The sequence below is a fragment of the Ursus arctos genome, unplaced genomic scaffold (assembly GCF_023065955.2).
Source record: "Ursus arctos isolate Adak ecotype North America unplaced genomic scaffold, UrsArc2.0 scaffold_10, whole genome shotgun sequence".
Taxonomy (NCBI): domain Eukaryota; kingdom Metazoa; phylum Chordata; class Mammalia; order Carnivora; family Ursidae; genus Ursus; species Ursus arctos.
The window spans coordinates 8698467-8726340 of record NW_026622764.1 but is presented as its reverse complement, the minus strand read 5'-3'; the positions used below and the strand labels follow the sequence as shown (position 1 = coordinate 8726340).

General features: G+C 39.6%; 1 protein-coding gene and 1 long non-coding RNA gene across 2 annotated transcripts in view; one reads left to right on the top strand and one right to left on the bottom strand.

Annotated features, from left to right (window-relative positions):
- Positions 1-27874, top strand: part of LOC130542774 (uncharacterized) — a 64902-nt gene that overhangs the window by 31651 nt on the left and 5377 nt on the right. Inside the window, exons 6-7 of the long non-coding RNA XR_008957562.1 lie at positions 37-191; positions 15291-15335. This is a non-coding gene — a long non-coding RNA (uncharacterized LOC130542774). The remainder of the gene's footprint in view (positions 1-36; positions 192-15290; positions 15336-27874) is intronic.
- CCDC168 (coiled-coil domain containing 168) lies at positions 12-27866 on the bottom strand. The gene is made up of 6 exons (XM_057307290.1): positions 27463-27866; positions 27297-27330; positions 25699-25711; positions 25368-25376; positions 24045-24065; positions 12-21706 (listed from the first exon to the last, which is right to left on the bottom strand). Exons 1-6 carry the CDS (start codon positions 27781-27783, stop codon positions 91-93), a joined length of 22014 nt encoding a protein of 7337 aa, XP_057163273.1. The 5' UTR covers positions 27784-27866; the 3' UTR covers positions 12-90.

Sequence of the window (27874 nt, the reverse complement as noted above, 5' to 3'; positions counted from 1 at the left end):
AAACCATTTGACTTTATCTGATTTTATTTTTCACAGAGTAACACAATAGAAACCAGCTTTCCACTTTGGGTGAATCTAGATATGCTAATATCAATTTGGATGAACTGGACTGAAGGACTCCAAGAGGGACTCCAAGAACTTTTTGGATGAAGTCCATATATTGAAAGAACTTGAAATCTTTGCCACCAGAGGTACTCTGAAGTTTGTCTTCCTTAAAGTTCTTGGGGGAATAGTCCAGCGAATGGTTTGGGGCATAATCTCCAGTGAATCTGCTGGTATACAGGCATAAAAAAATGGCTGGTTTTGTTTTCTTTCAGAGTGGAAGTTGATATCCTCTTGATGAAGCTTTGATGGTAACTTAGGTTTGCTTGGGAAGTAATTTGATCTTTCTGACTCATAATTACGGACTTTCTTCTTTCTTGTGCATTTCTCTTTATTCCATGTGTAACTGTAATCACAGTCCCAATGAATGTTGTTCTTTCTAAATAAATCAAATTTGGCCTTCTTCCCTTCTTTGCTTTCCTGATGCCTGTGAGGTTTGCCTTGGCTTTTTGCAAGATGCAATTTGATATTCGATTCTGTTAAGGGAGCTAAAGAATGGTTGGTCCTGCACCTTGCGGTCCATGAAGTCTTCTCTTCACCAAATGGAATGGAAGATGATCTAGACGGAACTTCTACAGCGTTTAATGAACGATGGCACAATGAGTCAGGAGATGGCATGTTAGAGGATGACCTGTATTTCCTGCTTTTGTGGGATTCATAGGAAGGTGTGACAATTGAGGAATGTTTTCTACAGCCTCTAATACGATGGGAACCTGAATCTTCCCTGTACAATGGTTTCAAATTAGTTTTGCCTTTTTTCATCTTGTAGAGATTTTCCAAAGGAATGCCTTTCTGTAATTCAAATAGAATGTTTTGTGATTCCTGACTTAAATAAGGGTTGGCTTCTAAAAACATACATTCTTCACTCTCACGTGCTTTGAGAGCTGAGGATTCCTCCAAGTTGGCTGAACTCTCAATATTTGTCTGACTCTCAGTAAAATCTTCAGAAATCTGAGTTGAATGGCAATCAAATAAACTGGGAGCGCTATCCTGAGTATTTGAATCAAAAGATTTGCATGTATCTGTTTCTTGAAACCATACGTGATATTGTTTCTCTTTTTCCATAGTCATGTGAGATTTGAACTCTGAAGGAGCTATGGTATCTTTCTGCACTGTGCACTGTTGATCAGGGTCAGAAGCATACCCAAGGGTTGGCTCCAGAAATTTTCTCAATGATGAGTTTTCATGAGGACTTTGCTTTTTGAAAGAGATGTGCTGTTCTAACAGTTCCGTGTCAATGCAAAGACCACTACCACTTTCTCCCCTGTTATCTACATTTTCACATATTGCAACTGTGTTCAACTTCAGAATCTGTTTGGGAAGTGCAGCTGGATTAGGGAATATACTTCCAACTGGAAGCCCCAGGAGAAAACGAAGATATTTGTATTGTAAATCAAGATCTATTTGATGAAGAGATTTTTCCTCAAAAAGTAACAAAATTCTGTTTTTTCGTTTTGGTACTTTGAAACCAGGATGAATACATTTAGATAAAGGTTTCCTTATATTCTGAGGACTGGCCATTGCATAAGATTCTATTACAATTCTGGGAAAGGCTTTCATTTGAATCTCCAATGTTCTCATAGAAAAGTGTACGAGCAGTTTGTCTTTTTCTTCTGCTGAGTAGTTTTGAAGAATATGAGGCAATGGCATGTGCTTAGCAGAAGTCACAGAAGACGCTCCACGTTCTAGCTTACTAACACTCTTTAACTTTGCCGTGATCTCTTCGCTGTCACTTGAAGCATTGACAATCAAGGTCTTCATACGGCTAACAGGGGGTGACTCCTCGGTGTATTTCTGTTTTAAGTTAAGTTCTATAGTGTCAGTCCCTTCTAGAGACAAAAAGCACATTTTTTTATGTCTTGGATATAGCCTCCAACTGTTATCTTCTGAAATAGACTGTGTTAGATAAAAGCTGAACTTTTGGAAGGATTGTTTTGCCATGTCTGGTATCCGATTCAGTTTTATTTCAAATGCTTTTGACTCGAAATGATTCGTGAGCTTATTGTTTTCTTTGAGAGTAAAACGTTCTAAAATGGGTTTGGGCTGCACTTGGGGAGGTATTGTTGTAGATGTGGTATCTGGGCTCCCTGCACACAGGGGTGACTTCCAATCATCAGGTTTGGGGGCTTTTACTTTTTTCAGTATATCCTCACAAATTTTGCCATGGATCATATTTTTTATCTGGGATTCAAATATACTTTTAATGGCTTCAAAAAGAGAAAGTAAATTTTCTGCACTTGTACCATCGGCCACTCCTTTTATTTCACTACTTTTAACTTGGGATGCGATAGGCCCAGTTCCTGGAAAAGTTTTTTGTTGCTGGACCTTTTGTGCGGTTGTGTCTTGGATGGGTTCACTCCGATCCCCTTGTTGAGGGGGTGAGAGACACTCCATGGTACTGAAGAGCTGAGTCCCGTGTTGTGGTTCTTCTAGTCCTGGAGGGGAAATATTCATACTTCGGGTCCTTTCCACGTGGGCCTCCACATTGGCCTTTGGATCATCAGACAAGAGTGAACCCTCTGTGGGTGTCAGAATGGGTTTTGGTGCCTTTTCTTCTTCGTCAGTCATAAGCGAGTCAGGTTCTTTTATGATCCTCGAGCTGTCACAGCCTGGAACAACCCTTTCTCCTTTTGTTTGTGGAATTAAAATGTTTTCCTTTGTTTCGCTGCAAAGATTTGCTTCTGATCTGATGCTGGGAAGTTTTTCCATTTGCTGCTCCTGTACCACAAAGGGCTGGGAAACCTGTGGAACTGTGTTTGTAAAATTCTGGTCCCCTTCTTTCACGGTGCTTGAGCTTTTCCCCCGAGTGTGTGGTGATTTCTGCTGGAATTCAGAAAGACAGAGTGTCTTTTCTCTTCCTAGGTTTGTCTCAGAGTCTGCTATTGCTTCAGTCTGACAGGAACTCATCGCAGAAATAGAAAGACTTCTGATAGATATTCCTGAGGCATCTTCACTCCGCAAAACTGTTTTCTTTGGTTTCTTAAAGTCATACTCTAATTTCTTTCTATCGCTTGGAGTGCCACGTCCCATGTTGTTAAGAATCTGTGAAACTGGATGATTTGGGATTTTCATGGTTAAATATTTGGGGCTCAATTCTCTTTTCAAATCTGCTACTGTTAATCTGCCTTTCCAGCCTTTAACTTTGAAAGAAAGAGGAATATAGGCATAAAATGAATCCAGAACATGTTTTTGAAACAATATCTGTGGCTGAATATTTGGTTTTGCACCAGAGACTTCTAGTTCCTTTTTATGTTTTTGCTTGATTGGGCAGCTGTTTGCTATAGGAGTTATCACCTGAGTGTTAATTTGAGGTTTCTGTGCCTTTAGAGATGGAATGTTCAGGTTTATGGTATCGCTTGTGTCCCTTTTCTTGTTCTCCTCCAGACTGACCATGGTGTGTTTGCATATTTCTGTTTTGTCCGCTGCCAGATGGATAGCTATGTTTGTGTCTATTTTTAACTCCCCTTCTTCCATTTCTAATGTTTTTTGCTCCAGATTTATAGTAGTGCTTGTGTCCGTTTTATTTTTTCCCTCCAGATCTCCAGATTGAAGTGGAAAAGTCCAGTGGGAAGGAAAAGACTTCTGAAGTGATTCTAGAATACATTCCTCTTGTTGTGGAACTGGCAGTCCCTGCTCCTTTTTCCCTCCTATGGTATCAAGCACCGTAACATCCATGTATATTCCTGGTAGTATTTGTATTCTGGGGTACACTATAGTTTGCTTGTGTACATCTGTTTCCAGTGGCATCTTCTGCCTTCCATTTTGAAGTGGGAACTTAAGAGAAAAGCTGGAGTCCAGCCAGGTCTTATGTCCACTTTCAGATTGTAGCACCACTTGCCTTTTCACAATAATCTCTTGTTCCTCTATAACTGGGGAGGTATCAGACCCTGAGATATTGATTTTCTCAAGTGATCCCTTTGTCCGTGGGGCCAACACTTTGGGAGAGAGCATTTTGCTCACTTCATCATTATTGTGTACATCTTTCTCTAGCTTATGAAATTTATATGACTCTGCAGATCCTGGAGATGCTTTTGATAAAGTTTTTTGTTGGTGGGCATCTTGCTCTGAAACGGAAAATCCTTTTGCACTTACAGGGGCACCAAATGTGATATAGACTTCCTTGGATATTTTCCTCGGTGGTGAAACTAAAGCCTTCGGACTTATTTTATGGTTTAAGTTATCCATTATTTCAGCTTGTTTCTTCAGATTTCCAATTTTAGTGGGCCCCATTGTGGGGTAGGACAGAAATGTAGTGAAAGTTTCTGTTTTGTATTTTTCTGGCTGAACCTCTTGCCCTGTAAAGAAATACTCCAGCCTTTTCCCACGTATGGTCCCAAAACCTGTTAAGTAAACGTCCTCATGCTGTGAATTTAAAACTAACTGACTCAAATCCCCTTCAGATTTGACTCGGGGAGGTTCATTCCTTTGCCGAACACTGATCATGAAGTTTGAGGTCCACTGTTCCACAGCCTCTTCCTCCGGCACCGAGTGGTTTGCTTTTGTAACGAGTTCACTATCCCCAGCAACCACCTCTGTAATTGCTGTTTTCTGGGCATCTGATGATTCCTGGAGATTTTGCTGTGGAGGAGACGATCCTATAAGTCCTGGCGCATCTTTGTCTGTTTTGCTCCCTGAGTCTAGATAAAGGGGAGGTGCTGATGGGACAGAAAGAAAAGTCCTTGTCAGAGCCATAGATAGCTCATCTTTACCTGTGCACATGTTTTCCTTTAGCTCTTTAATATTCAACACAAATTCTTTTGTGTTAAAGATATGCGAAAGTGATGAAATCCTGGCCTCTTTGTGATGCAACCTGATCCTCATATCTACTGTTTTCACTTCATGCTTTTTTTCTTTCTGTGACATATGTTGTTTTCTTTCTCTTATATCACAAATTGCCCTTGTACCTGCTCTCGGCTTTGTATCTGATACTGCTGAAACCATCTTTGGAACTGGAGAGGGTCTTTTAATTCTAAGCCTTTTTTCATCTACTTGTATACCTTTATCCAATGCCAGTTTAGCTGGAGGTTTGGAAACATAAATTTTTCTTAGCACTGTACCAGGTGGTTTACCTGGACATTCATGTTTGTTTTGTTCTGGCCTTCCAATGTTCAGATGCAATTCTGTTCTGTGGAGCATAAGTGAAGGGGGTGATTTCCTGGACTTCACACTTATCTCTGTGGTGTGTGTCCTGTTTCTCATATCTGGTGTTTTTTCTCTGTCCTGCTCCTCTTCCTGAGGTACAAGTTGTTTCTTGTCTTGACTGTCTTTCATGACATCATCATGGATTGCTTCTGTATGTACTACTTCCCCGGCATTTGATACTCTCTGCACAATAGGCCTTGTAGGTCCTAGCATTTCGTCACCTACCTGTATTTCTTTATCCAACTGCAGGTGAGGGGGAGACGGTAATGGAGAGGCAGAGTTGGCCACAACCACACCTGGTTCATCTTCACTTTCCTGCATCTTCTTTTCTTGATGTTTGGGAAACATGAGGTTTATTATTTCTACTCCATCTTCTTCCTTATTCTGGGGCATATGATGTTTTCCTTTTTGTGGATTGATTAAAATATCACTGGTAATGGGCTCTATACATTCCCTGTCCTCAGAATCTGATGATTCCTGGGAGCTGACTGTGGAAAAAGAGGATCTTGGTAATACCGGCATTCTCTTTTCCTCGACTCTGGTATTCGTGTTGAAGTGAAGTAGGGGAGATCTGCAAGTCCAAGTCTTAGTCAGCATTGCACCACCTGGCTCACACTGACCTTCCTGAGCTGCTCCCTCTTGCTTTTTAGTTTTCCGCTGAAGATCACTTAGATTGTATCTAAGTAAAGTAGGTGATTTCTTTGCTTTTAAATACCTATCATTGGGATCCACTATACTATTCATATCCACATTTTTCTCTCGATCCCTCACTTCTTTCTGTAATGTGTGTTCTTTTAATGTGTTAACATCATTGGAAAGTTCTCCATCAGTTGTTTCTCTGTATGCTGTTTTCACTGCATCTGGTGATTCTTTGGACTGTAGTTGAGGGAGAGGCAGTTTTATAATTCTCATCATGTACCCCTCTCCATCTCTTGAACCAAATTTAAGATACGGTAGAGTAAGTAAAGAAATACAGATATTTTCCAGATGAGTAGCTAGGTCATTTTCATCTTTCTGCACCTTTCTCTTTTGCTCTTTAATTTTCCACTGCAATTTTTTGGTATCGAGTATATGTGAAAGGGGTAATTCCTTTGCCTCCAGGGCCATAGGTATTGGGACCATTTTGTTTTCAATATCTGTTTTGAGTCTATCTTTCTCTTTTAACACACAGCCATCAAATGACTTAGCATATGGCTTTTTACCTGAACTGGATGGATCCCGAATCTTTGCTGGTGGAAAATAGGATTGTGTTATTCCTACTGTGTCTTCCTTTTCATTCATCCTTGTGTCCCATTTCAGGTAAGATGCAGAAGGTAAGGAGGCACAGGTTTCCTTCAGAACCATTTCTGGTTCACTTTTGCCTTCTGGCACTTCTTTTCCTTGCTCTTTAATATTCGAAGGTAGCCTCTTTCTACTGGGTAGATGTGGAAGTGGGGATGTGTCTGCTGTCCAGGTGATTATTTGGGGGAATCTTCTACCTTTCCCACCTTTTATTTTTACTCTGTCTTTTACCTCTGTATATGGCATACATTGATAAGCTTTTATTATTACATTACATAACATAATGCTTTCACTGGAATCTGCATGTCTGCTTTTTCCTGCACCTGATGACTTGGGGCACAGCAATTGTGAAGGAGAGAATCCTGTAATCGCAAGCAAGTCTTTGTCTATTTCAGTTCTTGTGTCCAATCTGTGGTAAGATGGAGAAGGAGTGGAAGGAGGAGTTTTTGTCAGAGCCACGTCAGGATCTCTTGTTCTTTGCTGACCCTGTTCTACTTTCTCCGTCGTACGCCACTGTGGTTCCTTTCTCTTGTCCAAAGCACCAAGCTCAGTGACACTGAATGCATGAGGAGGTGGTGATGTCTTTGCCTTAAAATCTGTGCCCCAGGGCTGCATTGAGCCGTTCATGGCTTCTGTTTGTACTCTGTTTTTTTCTGCCTGTTGTGGGTGTTGTTCTCCTTTCTTTGTGTGGCTTTCAGGTGACTCTGTAGATGCTGTTTGCCCTGAGGGCAATGATTCTTGGAGCTCAAGATGTGGTGCCTCATTTCTTATTATTCCTGGCTCACCTTCCTCGTCTTTTATTGTGTCCCACTTAAGATGAGTTGAAGAAGTGAGAAAAGGATGAATTTTGCTCAGAAGCACAACAGTTTCCTTATTATCTTCTTGTCCCGCTTTCACTTGTTCTTTGATGTTCACTTGCAGTTTCTTTGTTTTGAGTACAAGGGAAAGGGGAGATTTCTTTGCCCTCAGAGCTATATACCTGGGATGCATTATGTCTTTCTCAAAAGTATTTGCTTTATCCTCTTCTCTCTGCGTCATGCATTTTGTTCTTTTTGAATTGTTTGAAATATCGCTCAAAGGTGGTACTGTATCTTTTAATTTCTCTGTATTTGATGATTCCCTTTGCCATGAGGGTGGAAGGAAGGGTCTTGTTACTTGTTTCTTTTCCTTGCCATCTATACCTTTGTTTAATTTAAATTGAGGCAGAGAAGTTCTTGTCAGAACCTTATCTAGCTCACTTCTTTCTTGTATGTATCTTAATTTTTCTTTTATGCTTGTCTGTACTTCTCTAATTTGGGGGTCACAACCCCCAGAGGTAGAGAGTACATGTGGAGGTGGTAATACATTTGCCTGGGAAGTTGTGCCTTTGGGATACATTATGGATTTCATATTTACTATTTTTCTTCTATCTCCTTCCCGTGGCTCATACTCTTGTACTACTCTTGCATCATTTGAAATATCATCTCCAGCTGGCTTTGTATATGCCATTTCCCCTGCATCAGATGATTTCTGTAGCTGTAGTTGTGAAACAGCACATCTTGTTTTTCCTTGGATGTCTTCCCCTTCTTCTATTCTTGTGTTCAATTCGTGGTGTGTTAGAGAAGATTCAGAAGCCCGATTTGTGGGCAGAACTACTTCTTGTTCACCTTTACCTCCTCCATCCACTTCCCCCTGCTCTTCAACTTCTGGATCCTCTTCCACCTGCTCTTTAAGATCCAATGGTATGTCCTGCAATAGTGCTTTCTTTCTTTTCAAATCTTTATCTTTTGGATGCATCATGTCTCTCTTGGCTGATTTCTCTACATTAGTCTCCGCTTTCTGTGGTGTATGTTCCTTTCCTTCTCGTACATCACTTGTGATATCACCATCAGTGGACTTTTCATTTGCTTTGGTCACTGCATCTAATGATTTCTGCTGTGATGGTTCTGGAAGAGAGTATCTTGTTACTTCAGTTACATAATCTGCTTTTTTTATTCTTGTATCCAATTGTAAATGAGAAGGAGCGGGAATGCAAGTGCTAGTATTGGTCACGAGGACATCTGGCTCACCTTTAATTTTTTGTATCTTCTCCTCTTGGTCTTTGATATCCAGCTGGATTTCCTGTAAAATTGGTGACTTCTTTTTCCTCAAAAGTATGACTTTTACCATTTTTACTCCCTCCTCTTCTTCCTGCATTATATAATGTTCCTTGGCTTCTTTTACACTGTGTGAGCTATCACCATAAATAGACTGTTTGTATGGCATTTTTCCTATATCTGATGACTCCTGGAGTTTTGTCTGTGGGAAAGAGGATCTTGTTTTTGTTAGCAAGGCTTCTTCCCCATTTATTCTTGTGTCCACTTCTGAGTAAGGTGGAAAAGAGATGGAAACACAAGATTTGCTCTGAATCCCAACTTTTCTATCTTTATCTTCCTGCCTCTTTTCCTCTTTTTCTTTGATGTTCGACTGTAATTTCTGTCCAGTTGGAGTCTGTTTTGCCTTCAAAGCTATTCTTTTGGGATGCCTGATTGCTTCCAAAGCCATTTCCACTCTATCTTTCTGTATATACTTTGCCTTTTTTATACTGCTTAAAATATCATCCGCTGGCTCCTCACATATTCCCATTGCATCTGATAATTCCTGGAGCGTCAGTGATGGAAGACAAAATCCTGTGATTCCTCGCATCAGGACCTCTTTTATTCCGGGATCCCATTCTACATGAGGTAAAGAAGGAATGGAAGCATGGCATTTACTCTGAGCTGTGTCTAGATCACTTTTATCTTTCTGCATCATTTCCTCTTGTTCTTTGTTGTTCCACTCTGGTTCTTTTCCATGCAGTGTGTGTTTAAAAGGTGTTTTCTTGCCTTTAAAAGTGACACATTTGAGGCCCTTTATGTCTTTCACATATACTACATTTTTTCCATCTTCCTTTTTTCCCTGTGGCAAATGTTTTGATTCTCTTACATTGCTTAAACTATCTCTATTAATTGACTTTGCAAATGAAATTTTCCTGACATTTGGTGATACCTGGAGCTTTAGTGGTGGAAGGCAGCTCCTTGGTATTCCTGACTTATCTTGTCCTACTTTTATTCTTGAATTCACGTTAGTCTGTGATAGAGATGGTAAGGAAGTACACAAGCTTGTCGGTTTCATACCTGATTTACCTTGACCTGTCTGCACCTTGCTCTCTTTTCCTGTAATGAGCGAACTGATTTTTTCTGTACTTGGAATGTAATCCACAGTGCTAACTACTTCTGATGCCTTCTTTTCACATGATATCTTACTCTGAAATACATCCCTCAAAGAGTGAGAAGTAGACTTTGGAGAAATATGGTGTGTACATTCTGGATGCTCTTCTTCTTTTCCCCCAATGAGCAAGCCAGTTCCTTCTGTATCTGAAGTGTGGTATGTTGGGGCCTTTAATGTTTTTTTTACACATGGCAGCTTAACCTGAAGTACATCCATCGAGGAATGCAAAACAGATGTTGGACAAACCTTGCATGAACTTTCTTTTTGATGTTCTTCTCTTATTCTATTCTGCAAGTTAATATAAGTTTGATCTACTGGAGTATCTGCTTCATTTGATGCTTTGTCTACCACTGGACTCAAAACTTTTGAACTCACTCCTTTTGCTGAGACTTCTTTCTTTAACTTTTCATTATAGAGTTGATCCAATATGCAAGAAGAAACAGATTCCAGAATATTTTCTTTATTCTGGTTAGGACTATGTAGTTGCTTCGCCCTCAGTTTTTCAGAAAAAGTCATTTTCTGTCCATTTAATCTTAATGGAATATCCGTTAACTTTGATCGCTCTTTTCTCCATGGATTTACGTGTAAACTTATAGGAGTGCTTACATCTTCCCTCTTTATATTTACTGCCTGTGTTACCTGAAGACGTTCCCTATTTGGGCGAGACACAGAATCCACAGTGCTTTCAGTAACGCCATCTGGTTTCACTTCTCCTTTCTGCACTAAAGACATATTTTGCTGGACCACCAGGTTGGTACGAAAAAACTTCTGTCCTTTTGAACCTTGTGAGATATCAGTTTCTTTTCTATCTTCTCTTCTCAATAGATGTGAAATATTCCTTTTGTTAGTGTACATATCTTCCTCAGCTACCTTTCCTGTGTTTTTCAAATGAGGAGGTTCCATAATGGGGTAGGCAACAGACCCCCGAATTGTCAGTGAAATACTTCCTTGTTTCCGGAATTCTTGCTCCTTGTGAGTCTGCTGTTGAGAAGCGTCCAACTCTGTGAGAAATATATTCTGTCCTTTTGAATTTAATGAAACCTCAGTTTTCTTGGATACTCCTCTCCCCCGTGGAATTGAAACTGAATGTTTGACAACATCTGCATCTTTGTGCTTTACTCTTCCTGCAAGAAGGAATTCACACTCTGTATGTGTTCTGATTCTTGGGATGTCGAACCTAGTGTAATTGATTTCCCTCTTCTGGGAAGTTAGAACAGGGTATACTTCTCTTTTCAAAGCTACTCCTATTTTCACATGGTCAAACTCCTTCACTTGTTGGCTAATCGCTAACTGATCTCTACATTGTGGGAGACTGTCTAGTAAAACAACTTGGCGCTTTTCTTTTTGCTCCCTAATGCACTGTTTCAGTGTTTTGATATTTCTTGATATAGCACTCCTTATATCAGTGGACTCTGAAGAGGGCATTTTTCTTTTGTTTAGTGACTTCTCCAGCTCTAGCTGAGCAGAAATATATATGGGCTTTTTTGGCCTGTCTTCCTCCCTTTCTACTTCTGTAAATCGTTTCATTTGAGAGGAAAGAGATCCAGAATCACAAACAGTGTTCAGAAATAAATCTGCTTTGGTTTTATCTTGCTGGAACTCCTTCTGTTTCTTAATGTCACATATCAGTTCCTTTTTGTTTCTTCTGGTTCCACATCCTATAGTATTAAACAGCTGGGAGACAGGTGGTTTCTTGGCCTTCAATTTCACCCGTTTGATATGCATAGTGTTTTTCACATCTGTTTTTGCCTTAGCTTTATGTTTTATGATTTTAGGACACATAAGTGGGTAGGCATAAGCAGAACTAGCATCTGCTTTGTTTAGGGCATTTCTCTTTTCAGAAGATTCTTCATAGATATCCCAGGTACTAGGTGACTGCTCCATTTTTATGTGTGATAAAATAGGCATAGAATCATATACAAATTTGAAGTCTACATTTAATACAGTTTTCTCTCTCTCTCTGTCTATCTTCTTTTCCTGTTGCTCATTAATGCTTAAAGCAGCATGGCCGGTGGTATTAAGTGGTTGTGAAATCACTAGCCCTTCAACTGGCAACTGCATTTGTGTTGGTTGTACATGACTAAACCTTGATACTCTGTCCATCCCTATTTTGAATCTGCTTTGTCTTTTAATGTCAGAGGTATCTGGTGTGGAGTAAATGGTATTTGGAAATGTATCAGCCACATTTTTACCTCGACTCATCTGTTGCATTTTGGTTTTTAAATTGGATCTAAGTTTTTTCCTGCACTTTATGGTAAACCGCCCTCTGATTTTAAGTATTTGTGAAATTGCTGGCTCCTTTTCCTTCATTGTTAAATGTCTGGGATTCAATGTGACTTTCTCTTCTAATAACTGTACTGGGTTTATCTGGCTTTCAGAGTCAGATAAAATTGGTGTAAAGAAATCTACAGGCTCCAGGAAAGTTGTGGCTGAATTTTGCGGTAACTCTGCCTTTTCCTCTGTAATATGACCATGCAGATTTCTGTCAAGTGTTCTGTTATATAGAGTGCCCCTTGCTGTCGCATCGAAGGAGTGTTCATCGGTCACTAACTTGGGTGGTGGAATCTTAGTTCCCTCAACAGCAAGGAGTGATGCCTCGCCCACTCCTTCAAACCACTGCCTCGCTTTCATCTTGTACTGAAATTTGCATCCCTTCATCTTTCTATGGCTTCCTGTAATACATCCTGTGATACTAAGCAACTGTGAAACCGGTCGTTTCTTTGCCTTCAAAGTTATGTACTTGGGACTTATTATACTTTTCTTGCCTACAAACTCTAATGTGTAGCTCTGGCTTTTAGGTTCACATGAATCAAGGCTGGAAAAATCTGAAGATTTTAAGACTGTTCTTACGAAGGCATTTTGATTCCATGGCTTTTTCTCAAAAATAGAACTATCCCATTTTCTCCTAGGATTTCCACCCCAGAGAGTGCCACATTGTATTGAACCAGTCTCTGATTTCCTTGCTTTTAAAAATGGAGTCTTTAGTCCTCCCATACATTTAATTCCTTCTTGAGTATGAAGACTTTTCATTGTTTCAACTTGAAGAAAATTCATCACGTGTCTAGAAACAGGCTCCAAAATAGTTTCTCTAAAGCGTTTTTCTTGCCTTATTTTTTGTGCTGTACAAGACAAATTCCAAGTGCTTCTGACTTCTAAATTATTCAGTTCAGATTCTGGTTGGTAAGAACCAGGATTTTTCATATGATGGGCACTGAAACTGAAATGTTGGTTGTAGTGTGGAACTGATTCTGGTAACATTTTTTGGATATTTTCCTCTTCCTTTTCATGTTGCACATTCATTGTCATTGTGTTGCTTGATCTGTTTTGTGTATCGGTTGAGTTGGCCTTCCACACTTCCCCGTCACATGGTGATTTCCCTAGCTCTGCAGTGGTACGGCTGTGTAGTTTTACTCTTGGTTGATCCATCTCTGCTTTTGATGTGCGATGCATTTCAGTATCTATTTTGCTATCAGTTGAAACAGGTTTGGGAGACAAAAATGCATTCGCTATACTTTTATTTTGTTGCACGTCATTTATTGTAGATTTTAAGTTGTAGTCGTGTTCCTTTCTACAGTGGAGATGATTATGCTCAGTGGTATGAAGCATCTGTGAACAAAGAGGCGTCTTCGCCTTCATGGTTACACATTTGGGACCCATAAGATTTCTTCTTCTTGAAAATTTTAGCATCTTCTCTTGACTTTCAGAGTCAAATAAAACAGATATTGTAGACATTGTTAGTAAATCTCTTTGCAACACCCTACGTTTCTTGGCAATGTGACCACCCATTTTCCTTCTAGAGCTTTTATCACAATCTCCAAGTACTGAGTTCCCTGATTTGGTAGATAAGATATTTTGATCAACTCTGTGTTTCATTACTTTTTGAGTTTTTATGTCTTCCTCTTCTTCTTCAGGTTGTAGGGAAACTGCAAGGTGAACATCTCGCTTCCTTGCAGGGCTCTCATTGGATATAGTACTACACTCTGTTTCATCAATTGAAAAGTGGTCAAACGCTGCCTTCCCTGATTTTGGACATGGAATCTTTTGACCTATTCTATGTGGCATGTCTTTTTGTGATGGGATATTCTTGTTCAGCTCTTCAGTTTGAAGTGGAATCAGAGGAGAACAAGTAGATTCCAATTCATTTTCTGAAACCAGTGTTTGTCGCTGCATATCCTGCTCTGTAATAACCATATTTTGATCTCTTCTCCTTCCTGTATTAAACAGGAATTGTAGGCCTCCTTCAAGTAAAACTCTGTCACCCTCTCTTTCCTTTTCATTTTGCCATCTTGATTCTGATGTGCTGCTTGAGTTGTTCCATTTATTAGAAGAATAGGGACACAGTCTTTTCCCTTCATGTTGTTCTGGCTGTATAATATTGCTTTTATTTCTTAATGGGTCTCTCTTTGCTTTTACTTTTTTATACGTTTTAATGGCAGGTGAAACAGGTGTAGGTGAAGAGAAGGTATTCACAAATATATCTGACATACTTTGAGATATTTCTTTGGCCATGTTTTCCAAGATGAAGTCCTGTTCCTCTCCATGGCTAAGAGCTCCAGACTTAGCGATGTTGATTGTCTTTAAAATTGATACCATCTGTGCCTTCCCATTTCTGGACTTAGGGATTTGTGCTGCATTTCTCCGACCTTCAAATTCAGATGAAGCTGGCATGGAGAAATCAAAGCACTTTAGGGTTCTCGCTTGTAAATCCTTTCGCAACCTTATCTTTGCCTCTGGAGTAGAACTAGCAAGTTCCTTTCTAGGGCCTCTTTCAAACGGGATGTGACTCTGTGTTGTAACAATTAAAGATTTGGGAATTGATTTCTCTACCACTGGAGATAAAATCTTTGGACTCTTTGCATATTTTAAGCCCTTTTGTGTTTTCGTCCTTTTTGTTTGCTTCTCAAGGGGAAGTGAATTCAAAATAGAGCAAGAAACACACTGTAATACACTTTGTGTGAAAAGTGTTTGTTGCTGCAGCTCCGGGTCTGTGTTAAGTGGTTCTGCAATTTTTTTCCTTGCTGCATTCTTCAGTTCTAGTTCTGACTTCAGAAAGTGAGGCTCCTTCATTTTACCAGCAATGAAACTGGAGAGTTGAGAATTCCGCGGGGCTGCTTCTTCACGTTGGTCTTTGACTTCCTCCGTGTCATTGGAGGCACGGCCCGTCCTATCACTGGAATCAGCACAGCAGACTCTCTCTCCATCTGGTGATTGCTCTTGTTGTTGCAGTTCGTGACCGAATCTCATTTTCCATGACACATCTGACTCTGGTTTTATTCTGTTATGCATTTTCATGTCAAGTAAAACAGGAACAGAAGAGGAGATGGCATTTAGGGTCATGTCTGCCATGGGTTTCCCTTGTTCCATCATGATTTTGAAGTTGCATTTGAATTGTCTTCTGTGGCTTGGTGTGCCACGTTTTGTGATATTAAGTGTCTGGGAAATTGCTGCCTTCTTTGCCTTCGAAGTTACCCGTTCGAGACCCATTTTATTTCTCTTGTCTATATACTTTAAATTGTTTCTCTTTCTTTTCAATGCAGGTAAAGCAAGTGTGGATAAATCCGAAGACTCCAGAATTGTTGCTGGTAATTCTTGTGCTAATCCTTCCTTTCTCTCTGCAATAAGATCTTCCAGTACCCCAGAGCATTTTATTTTAATTACCAAGTCAATAATCTGTGATTTCAGGGTCTTTGGACGTAGGTTTTTTAGACAACCATTCCCTGAGATATTAAATATCAGTGAAATTGGTGTCTTTCTTGCTTTCATAATTACACATTTGGGACCCATTTTATTTTTTAAGCCTCTACATGTAAATGTCTTTCTCTGCCTTTTAGATTCAGATAGATCAGGTGTGGAGACATCCAAAGACTCCAGGACAGTTGCTTGTAGATCTTTTTTAAACTCTGCATTTTCCTCTTTATCATGACTGTACAATCCCCCCATATGGCTCCCAACACTTAGGACACCACCGTTCACTGTATCCATTAAAACTTGACCAATTAGTGATTTCTTTGACTTTAGAAGAGGAAGCTTTGAACTTGCTGTATATGTTGCACCATTTTGTGACTGGTAGCTTTTCTTTGGCTTCTCTCCCTGCATTGAATCTATAGGCTGCATTTGTTGTGAGAAGTCTTGTTCAGTATCAAAGAGAATTTTCCCATTTTCTTGGTTTTCTGATTGATGAAGGTCAAGCTCTTCCCTTTGGCCTGAACAGAATTCAGACTGTTGGCTGTGCTGTGGAATTACTTTTAATGTCTCCTGTTCACTACTATCTTCCTCTGCATCTTGAAGACTGTTCTCTTTAGTGTCATCTGAAGTAATATTGTCTTCATGTGGTGATATTGCCTGCTTTACTTGTTTAGAACTGAGACTTCTTTCTCCTAACATACCTTTTTCTCTTTCTGTCTTGCTATATATATTAATGTCAGGTGTATTACTCATGAAAGAATACATTTTAGCTGTCATTTTCCCATCTTGATCCATCTCTTCCATTTTGCTTTTAGAGTTATATCCCAATTCTTTTCTATGGTTTGGGCTAGCACCACCCTTAATACTGAATATATGTGAAACTGATGGTTTCTTTGCTTTTAAAATTCCACATTTGGGATTCACTAAAGTTTTCGTGTCTGAGTATTTTTTTAAATTTTTCTTCCTTTTGGATGTAGATAAAACAGGTATGCAGAAATCAAGAGCCACTGTGTCTTTCTTTTCAATATCACCAGCCTGTTCCTTTTGATGATTTGCATCAGATGGGACACTGCATTCTCTTGCAGAAAAAATCATTTCATCCATCTTTGCTTCCCCTGACTTTGGAGGTGAAAACCTAGCATAACTCTCTAGCTCTTTTTTTCGAAACTGATCCAATATGGAGCTTGAAGCAGAACCTAAAATAGTTTGTGTACCATGTATTTGTGGTTGTACCTGAATATTTATACTTTGTGGTTGTTTCAGTTCCTCATCTGATTTGACAAGGTCACAATTCTCCTTCTGATATGCATTGAATATAAAGCCTCGGCTATTCTCTGGAGCTGGTAACGTTTCATGTTTCCCTTCCTCCTCTTTCTCATCTCTCACACTGTTGGGTAAAGTACTCACAATATAATCTGGGCAACATACTTTTCTTCCATTTAGCAATTTTTCTTGCATTGGCTGCATATGATCAAGTTTTGTTATCCTCTGCATATCTGTCTCTACATTTAACCTGCTACTCATTTTGGTGTTGGGCAAAATGGGCATCTTGGACTGAATGACATTGAGAAATGCATCTGCCCTGTTTTTATTTTGCTGTGGATTTTTCATCTTTGATTTAAAATTGCATTGCAGTCCCTTGCTCTGCGTGCCATTAAACGTATGTGAAACTGATGGCCTTTCCCCCCTAACAGTTCTGTATCTGTGACTCGCTGTTGTGTACCTCCTCCCTAATTCAGATGTGTTTTTCTTTCTTTCAGACTTAGAAACAAAGGGCTCCACAGAATCAAAAGAATTCAGGCATGTCACTTGCAAACCTTTCGGTAACTCTGAATTGTTTTCCACAAAAGAATCATCTAGTACCCTCTCAGGCTTTCCACCATATGGTAAGCCACACTCTGTCATGGTGTTCAAACGTGTATCAAATGATGAGTTCTCTGCTTCGGGAGGTGGAATCTTTGGACCCGTAGGGGCTGTTATGTCATTTTCTGTTTCACTGGTTTTCTGAAGTTCCTCAGCTTCTCTAGGACCCATCTGGTGGCCAGTCTGCAAAGCAGTTTGTACAAGCCATGCTTGGTGCTGGCCATCTTGCTCATTAACAGGCAGCTCGTGGGTTAAACAGTCCAGTGCTGAGTCTGGTTCGTCAAAGTGGGTCTCCTTCCCTCGACAGGCATCAGGCCAGAGACACTGGGTATGCTGTGAAGCTGCTTCTAGCCAAGTTTTTTGCTCCACTTCCTCTCCATCTTCCACTTTTTCCTCTCGGTCATGGAATGCACTGCTTTTATTAAAGAAATCAACATATCGTGGTCTCACTTCCTCTAATTCTCCTTGCTTTAACTGAGCATGACAGAAGCTCTGCATGGGAGAGTAAAGGGTATTTATAAATTCATATACCAATCCATTAGCTTGGTTGATCTTCTCCAACTTGGCCTTAAATTTGGAATCCAATTTCTTTCTCTGACCTGCGCTATTAAATACTTGTGAAACTGATGGCTTCATTGTCTTCGTATGTTCAGATCTGGGATTCACTGAACCTTCTGTGTGTGAGAATCTTACTTTGTTTTTATTCATTTTAGAATGAGTTAAAATAGGCACATGGCAATTAAAAGTCTCTGGAAAAGCTGCCGGTAAATCTTTTGGTAATTCTACAGAATTTGTTTCTGCAGAAAAGTAACCCATTTCCCTTGTATCACTTCCACAAGCTGGAACATCACTTTCTCTTGTTTGGTTTGAAGGGTCTCCAGCCAGCGATTTTTCTGATGTTGGGAGAGGTGGCTCAGAATCTGCAGTGCATTTTAAGTCGGCTTGTGTTGTTAGGCTTTTCTTCATATTCTCAACATGAAACAGATGCATTATGGGAGAGTAAACAGACTCCGTAAGGGTTTCCATGGGGGTAATTTGTTGAGGTATTTCTTGCTGTGTTTTGAGCTCCTTCTCTGGATTTGCACCCATTCGGAGGGTCCAGCCATCAGGAAGGACTGCTTCTGGTGGAGCTTCTTTGTCTCCTCTCACTTCATCTTGCAATTTAACTTCTTCTAGAGAGTTGCCAGAGTCACTGCCTTTATTAATAGACTCTAAATACTTTTCTTCCCTTTCATCTTCTGATTTCTCTTGTTTTAGCTTGGTCTGACTGTGTGTTCTAATCCGAGGCAAAATAGACATGTGAGGGTAAGTAACATTCACAAGCACGTCTGCCACAGTTTTATCCTGCAGCATCTCTTTCATTAGGATTTTAAAATTGCCTCTCAGTCTCTTCCTAAGACTTGTAGTACCATGCCTACTAATATTAGGCATCAGTAAATTTGCTGGCTTCTTTACTTTCATAATTACAGATTTGGGACTAAATACCCTTTTGGCTCCTGATAATTTTTTTCTGATTTGCTGCCTTTTAAAATATGAGAAAGGAAGCATATGGATAATGAAAGACTCCAGGGCAGTTGCAGGTAACACTCGTTGGAGGTCTGCCTTTTCTTCTGTAATATGATCATCTGGTATCTTTGTGGGGCTTCCACCAAATGGGACACCACATTCTGTTGTTTCGATGAGAACCTCACCAGCTCGTGCGTTCTCCAGCCCTGGAGGATTCTCCGGATCTGCAGTTCCTCTGCCGCTGGGCCCGTCTCTGCTTTGCTGTATCTCAACCTGAAATGGATCCCTTGTGGGGCATGGACTAGTCCCCAAAATTGTTTCTATAGGAAGAGTTTGTGGTTGTACCTCTTGCTCTTTATTTTGAGTTTTTCTACTTCCTGAACTGCTCTGTTTTATTTCAAATCTGACATATTTAGGCTTCTGCTTTAGCTGCAGGCTGATGCTGAAATCTTCTGTCAGCTGTAGAACTGCTTCTTGTAAAGTTTGTTCCTCTTCTTCTCTGTCATGTTCTTGTGGCTTTTTAAATGTACATCTCTTCTCAATGTATTTTGCAGCCCATGTTTTCCTTTCATCTGGCAATTTCTCTGGCTTTACCCCTGAATGACTAACCCCTGTTGTTGATGTACCTGTCTTGGTTTTTAATCTGCTATGCATTTCCTTATCAGGTGGTTCAGAAATGGTAGCATTAGTGGCACTGTGAAATGTAGCAAATATTCTTTTACCTTGCGTATTTTTTATGTTGCTTCTAGTGTTGCGTTCCAATCCCTCACTTTCACTTAGGTTATCACATTCTGTAACATGAAGTGTTAGTAGTCGTTTCTTTTCCTTCATAATTACATCTTCTGTACTCTCTTGAGTTTTTACACTTACTGATTGTTCACTGCTTTTATGCTCTTTGATTCCTAGCGAAATAAGCAGATTAACGTCTGAGGTCTCCAGAACGATTTCTAGAAACTCTTTTTGCTTTTGTATGTTTCCGTCTGGAAAGCACATTTGCATTTGTGGTGAACTAGTTGGTAGCTTCTCTCCATTTGAAAGTAGAAGATGGGAATTCTCTGCACTTTTTAGGTCTTCCTGTGTTTTCATTCTGTTTGATTCCACTTCGGGAGAGGAGACAAATTTTTGCCAAGGTTCTGATAAAGCTTCTTTTAAAGGTGACCCCTGCTTTGGAATATGCAGGTCAGATTTTTTTTTACTATTTGGGGCATGAAACTCTGCAATGCCAATTTCCTTTGCTTGTGTAATTGGGTCTTTAAGAGACTCTTTATTCTTCCAGGTCATTTCTATTAATGAAGAACAAGGTGATTTTAGTTGAAAAGTATTGACCATGAAAGACTGTTCTAGCTGAGGTGGGATTTTTGGTGAAATGGTTTTTTGTCCTTTATTTTCTCTGCCATGCTGCTTTATATTTTCAGTACTGCCTGTGGTTCCTCTTTTCTCAATAGACCCCACGTAATTGACATTCTCTGCATCTGGTGACAGAAAATGTCTACATCCTGTTACACCTGGCATGACTTTCACTAGTTTTTTTCTGGAATACTTCTTAACATAAGGAGGAATAAGCTTGGAAACATAAGTAAGATGCAAAGCCATATCTGAGACACCATTTCTTTGATGTAATTCATCCTTCTTGGCATTATATTTGTAGCCTAACTTGCTAGATTTTGAAGTGTGACAAACAGTCATTTGAAATACCCATGGAGTTGGTGTTTTCTTTGACTTTTGAGATGGAACTTTGAGACTAAGTTTACTTTTACTGTGTAATGTTTTTCTCCTGTTTTTCTGCCTTTTAAGGATAGGTGAAAGAGGCCCTGAGCCATATACAGAATACTGACTTAGTTCTGACGAAGCAATTTGTTTCTGGCCCCCTGGCTTTACACTCTTTATTTGTAGCACCCCTTCTGCAAATGAATTTGGACTTAGAGTTAAAACTAGAAATCTGGCATTCTTAAAAATAGCATTTTGCCCCTGAATTAAATATTTAATCTTGTTTGTATCTTTAAGCCAAACAGAACACTGGGCCTCATCAAAGTGTTTATCAGACTCTAGGCCCTTGATTGAATCTTGAGTCTCAACAGAATATGTGACATTGACCAAATGTTGGCTTCTGTCCATATCTTGGGTCTGGGAGGAGTCTTGTGTGCTGCTGGAAAATGGCTTCCTCATCAAATCTTGAGGTAGAGCAAAGTATCTGGCCATGATCTCAGGCTGGCTATTGACTGATTCTTGGTTGTTAATAAATTGTTGGGCTTGACTAGTAAATCTGCCTTCATAAAAACCTTGATTCTGAGGAGCATTCTGTCCTGGAAAAGAATCTTGTGGTTGGGCAGAAATATCCATTCTTACAGATTGTTGATTCTGGATCAAGGACTCTTGAAGTCTTGAGTACAGATAAATAGTTTTACCCTCTAATGTAGTTTTGGATTTTAAAGCAATTTGATTTCTCACATTTTCTTCCAGAAGTCTGACTTGGTCTCTAGAAAGAAATAAGTGGGCAGGAGGGCATGGTGCCACATCAAGGTCTTCACTTTCTGTAGTGATTCTAGAACTTCTCGAAAAGTTAAAGTCAGAAGAAAATATTAAATTTTTATTTTTGTTGGCTTTCATTATTGAAAATAATTTCTTGGATGAAAATTGTATTGTTTCATGTTCATTTTCTGGATACCCTCCACGGCTTGGAAAAAATTCCTTTACTTCTGAATGAAACAGTGACAAAGATGAGCTAGTGCCATTTGAGGATATCATATGACTTTCACTAAAGTGACTTACTTGATATTTACTTTCACTGGTATTTGACCATATTACTTCATCTGCTGTTGAAACCCTATCTTCAGAGTTACCTTCATTTTCTTCAGATGTAAGTGATGAAGTAATTGTTCTTTCTGAAAAGTCGTCAACTCTGAATGTAAGAAAACAGTACATAAATGAGTTGTCACTTAGGACATATTTCATACAAGAACTCTCTCTTTATGGAAACCTAATATAGTATATGGAAACCTAATATAGTATATGGAAACATAGCTCAACAGAAAGATAAATTGAAAAGTCATTATCCACATTACAAAATAATTTGTAACCTGGTTACATTCATTTCATAAATTAATCCACTAACAAAGTGAAGTAAATTATTTTCATTTCTCAGAGAATGAGGGATTTTTTTTTTTTTTTTTTTTTTTTTTTGTATCTCAAAAACCCATCCAAAGTCTGGTTTTGACAGCAAGGAGTCAAAGTTGCAGGTTAAGATTATATCCTTTTTTACAGGGGCGTCTGGGTGGCTCAGTTAAGCATCTGCCTTCGGCTCAGGTCATGATCTCTGGGTCCTGGGATCGAGCCCTGTGTCGGGCTTCCTGCTCAGTGGGGAGTCTGCTTCTCCCTCGCCTTCTACACCTCCCCCTGCTCGTGCACTCATTCTCATGATTACTCTCTCAAATAAATAAAATCTTTTTTAAAAAGATCATATCCTTTTACAAAGAATATCAGTTCGTTTCTGCTCTCTGTATGAAAGTTTTGACAAGGATAAAAATATTCTTATGAAAATTTAGATACAACAGAAGAATGTCCAATACCATAAGCAATTGTTTTCTATACATAAATCCAGATTATTTTAACAGCTGTATATTTCTGATAGAGAGAAAAGCCTACATTTTGAATTGGAATAATGATCATGGAAGTGGACTCCCCACCATCTACTCTACATCAAATGATTAGGCTAGGTCTAACAGTAATCTCATTTCCAAGTGACTGGTTTAGGAGCAGGCATGAACTGATCCTAGCATAAGACAAAGATTTTCAAGGACTTGTGGAAAACGCCCCATTCCTAAGAAAGACACAGGAAAAAATGGCCTCTCACTTCCTCTGGACATTGCTGTTCTGATTTTAAAAACTTTAGTGGCCACCTTTCTATTCACCTCAAGATAAAACTAACACTGAGAAAGCCAGAGGGAGAGACACAGGACCTTAATGAAATTGTTGAGCCACTGTATCAACCAATTCTGCAGCCTAGTCTACCTCAGGATTTCCTACTATATAATACCATACATTCTCTTAGTATGGCAGTTTGAATCATGGTCTTCTGTTACCTGAGAATTAAAATATCTTAACTGGATACAGGTAGGATATACAAGCATTCTGGGGAATCAAGTGACCCCAATAAATTGTAGCAGTGTCCAGACATAATTAGGATAAAATTTCATCAGGACAAGAATATGATTATTCACTTAAAAAAGTAAAACAAATAGAGACAATATAATACATAAAAAGAATTAATTTTTGTACATTTCAGGAAAAAGGAAAGGTGAAATGCAAGACAGGGATTTCAGCAATGTAATACTGTGTTTTTAAACATAATAAAACAATGCTAGATAATTTCCATATTTTTAAAAAGATTTTATTTATTTATTGGACAGAGAGATACAGCAAGAGAGGGAACACAAGCAAGGGGAATGGGAAAGGGAGAAGCAGGCTTCCTGCCAAGCAGGGAGCCCGATGTGGGGCTCAATCCCAGGACCCCGGGATCATGACCTGAGCAAAGGCAGACACTTGATGGCTGAGCCACCCAGGCGCCCTGATAATTTTCATATGTTGAACCAACTGTGCATTCCCAGGAACAATCCCACTGGGTCACAGTGTATAATCCTTTTACTATGCTGCTGGATTTGGTGCGCTAGTATCTTATTAAGGATTTTGCTTTTCTATTTAGAAGGGACACGGGTCTGATATCTATCTTGTATACCAGCTCCACATACTCTCCATTTGGCAAGCTTCCAGGCCATCATAAATCCCCTGGCTTTCCTCCTCACTCCCTTGTAGCGCCTTCTCAGTCTCCTTTGACGGCTCCTCCTCTTCTTTCTGACCTCTTTGAAGTGTCTCAGGGCTCAGTCCTTGTTCCTTTTCTCTTCTCACAGTCCCTTTGAAATCTCATCCTCTCTTGTAGCTTTTAATACTGTCCATAAGCCAACAACCCCCAAACTTATTACCTCCACCAGACATCTTTCCCAAACCACTTATTCACTAACTCTACTAGATATCAAATCAATATCCCTAACTCAACAAATAGGAAACAAAATTCCTGATCTCCCCATCAAAACCCGCTCCACCCACAGTTTTCTTCATCTGGGTTGACAGCTGCACTTTCTACTTGCTCAGTCCAAAACTCCTGGGAGTCATCTTTGCTTCCTCTCTCTCACATCCACACCCTGCTGGCTCTACTTTTCTAAGTATATCCTGAAACCAACCACATCTCCCCACCTCCACTGCTACTACCCTGGTGTCATTCACCCTTATCTCTCACTTTGGGTTACTTGCATCAGCCTGCCATCTGCTTAGACCCTTGACCAAATACAGGCTACTCTCAACACAGCAGGCAGAATAATCCTTTAAAAATGTAAGACAGAACATATTACTTCCCTGTGCAAAACTCTATAATGATTCTCCATCGTTACTTAGAGTAAAAGCTATTGTCCTTAACGTGGCCTAAGAGGCCCAACCACGATCTGGTCGCCGTTTACTTCTCAGACCCCATGCTCTATATGTCATCCCCACGCCCTGCACCAGCCACACTGGCCTTCTTACTGTTCCTAAAACACTAGGCACTCTCCCCCTTAGGATCTTTGCTGTAGTCGGTCCCGCTGTCTGGAATACTCTTCTACCTTATCTGTTTGCTTAACTCCCCTATCCCTTCAAGGCTTTAGTCAAATTCCACCATATATATTGCAACCTACCTCTCCTCCCCTACTTCTGGCACCTCATTCTTCTTACCCTATTCTATCTTTTGTTTGACCATAAATCCTATCATGTTCTGTCATACTTTATTATTTCTTTTTTTATCCTATTGTTTTTAATTATCAGACTTCCCTCCAACTAAAATGGAAGGCAGGAATCATTGTCTTTTTTATTCACTAATATATCTCAAGGACATACAACAATGCCTGGCATATAGCAGGCCCTCAGTAACTATTTGCTGAGGGACCACTCTTCACTGTAGGTTTCTGATTACTAACGCTCACCCACAGCAAGCTGACCCAGACATACACCCCAACCCTTTCTTTTAGTTCAGTAAGGGGGGAAATCCACATACGCAAGCCACCCACAAAAGTGGCTCAGAACTGAAGGCAGAAATGGAAGGGAGTTGGTTACAGCAATACAAATAATACCCACCTAAACACTGGTTGTGTCTCCCCATTTTTGCAAAGTCCTTTGGCCTCTTCCAGCAATGTCAACTGGTCTTGGAAAATTTATTTTTTATTTTTTTAAAAAGATTTTATTTATTTATTTGACAGAGAGGACATGCCAAGCAGGGGGAGGGGCAGAGGGAGAAGGAGAGGCAGACTGCCTGCTGAGCAGGGAGCCTGATGTGGGGCTCGATCCCAGGACCCCAAGATCATGACCTGAGCCGAAGGTAGACATTTAAACACTAAGCCACCCAGGCGCCCTGGCCTTGGAAAATTTAAAAAGAAATCCCCACACTTCTAGGAAAAGACTGACAGTTCTATAGCCATAGTAACAAGTAAATACCAGAAGTAGTTGTAAATCCGTTAAACCACTCAATGGAATACAGTCACAGTACAGTCCTAAGGTCATGGTAACAAATAAATACCAATTCTGTTTTAAAACATTTTTATCAATGATAACACCCTTTAGGAAATACGCTTCTGAAACCAACCAGTCAGTGACAGCTCCAAGCTTTGAAAGTCATATAATGGTGGCAGGCTTTCCCAACACCCTTCTAAGGCTGATGTCAACCCTGAAACAAACCATTCCCCAAAACCAGATCGATGTCAGATGAGCAGTTTGCTTTGCTCACTGAGACTGCATCTGGCCAGCAAGACTCTCTCTGATTTCAGATAGTGAGTGGAGGTCTCATCCTTTGGTGTCCTTTATGCCATTCAGTACCAAGCCTCAGGTCCTTTCCCCTGCTCCTCCCTCCTCTCTGCCCATCCCTCCACCTTTCTCTTCTCTCCCACCTCATAAGCAAGACAGAATTCACTCAGTCTCTGATGCAATGCACTCTGACCAGCGTGATGCCTGGGCTTCCACCAATATTCAAGCAGCTTCACTTCAAAATAACTTAAGATGCTCTCCCTAATACGGTTTTGCCCTCAAAAATAATTCTGGTGCCAGGGTAAAGTATTTTTGCTTTGTTACACATATCATTTTAGCCAATCTTCATGATTTCCTAAGAGGTAATTCTTCTAACTGCTGTTTTGAAAGTAAGGAAATGGAGTATCAGTGAGTTGAAGCCTAAGTCTATACTGTCATTAAGAGGCAGAACTATGACATAAACCTAGGCTTTTTTAAATTCAAAATTTGTGTTTTTTCACTATAATATGCTGCCCACCATAGGAGCCAAATCTCTTCCCTAACAGTAGTCATAATTTATTGCACATACCCTGCTGTTTCTTATTTCCTTGCCTCTACTCATGTCCTGGAATGCCCTCCTTACCCTCCTAACCTGCTGTCTTTTTCTGACTAATTTTCACTCATCCTTTAAAATTCAGTTCCAGCATAACCTTCTTCATGAAGCCATCCCCAACACCCTATGCCGGCTTAGGTATCTCCTAAATGTTTTCCTAATGCTTCTATCACTGTGTTATCATACTGCAAGGCAATCATCCTTTAGGTATAGATCTCCTCCACAAGAATGTAAGCTTCTAGAGAACAGAGACTGTCTTATTGTTTGTATCCCAGTATCAAACACAATGTCCATCACAGAGTAGATATCTAATGATTGTTGGATAAATTTTGATATGAGCAATTAAAATATTAATAGCAACAAGAGTAGTTATGTCATATTGAATCCCTAGCACTGGTATATCTTTGGGATGCTGATGGATTCTGACTGTACAAACAGAATGTCACTATTGCAGTACCTCGCTCAGGGTTTGCTTGGCTCACAGTAGGGGCTAAATGATGTTTTTTTCAATTGAGTTATCAGAACTGGTGTTACTACTTATTCATGTGCACTGGAGAGAGAGGTTGGATATGGAAGCAAGATACTAAAGTAAACTTTCCTCATTTGTAAAAACAGTAATAATACTACCTACTTGGAAGGATAATTTCAATAGTACACGAAAAGCCATTAACACAGCTTGGAACAGAGCAACCACTAAAATCAATGTTAGATGCAACTGGTGATTAACTGAACTCTACAATGGAACTAAGGATGTACTATATGTTGGCTAAATGAATTTAAATTAAAAAAATGAAAAATATAAAATAAAATCAATGTTAGATTGAATTATGATGTCAAGTAGCTGTGGTCCTCTCTATATATGGGAAAATCCTTTTCTGTAATTCAGATCAATTTTGAATAGCACAAAACCAACCTGTTTCATTTAATTTCAAAATATATCACTTACCTTTCTTCTGAAGATGAAGGAATTGGACAGTTATCTAGAGATAAGTGGGAATAAAAAAAAGGTCAGAGCACTAATAGGAGAGGCTCAGGTTAACAAGTTTTACATTAAAATATGAAATGATATAATATTTACCAAATTTCATGCTTTTCAGGCAACTGTCTTCCCTCTATTTCAAGGGAGATTAATAAAACAAATGTTAGAGGAGTAATCCAAATATCAGAGTTCTACAGTTTTATAAGTTATTCTTACGTATGACTTTGAAAAATAGGAGAGAAAGAAATCAACCATTTGTTCTTACCTCCTGGGTACTCGAACTACCCTTTTCTGGAAGTGCAGGCTTCTTATTAAAGGATGTACAAATCTTTATGAGTATGATCTCAAGAATAATCCCTAGGAAAATTATAAAAAAGATTGCCATCCAATCGTTTTGAGTCCAGGACTCTACAAGTTCCCACAATGTCCAAAATGTGTTATCTTCCAGTCTATTTCGCACTGCTTTTTTAAAGAAATAAAATTGCTTTGACATTTTTATGTAATATGTGAGATGGACTGATGTCTCATTCTGAAGTCTTCGATTTTGGATGCCCCAAAACACAAAAAGGTGGTATGCCCATCTCATAACCACATGCAATGATCCGCCAGAAAAACAATTGCCAGTGCTGCTCTGCGTCTTGATCAAGTGCAGCAGGGCCTGCTCTGGGCCTAAGTAA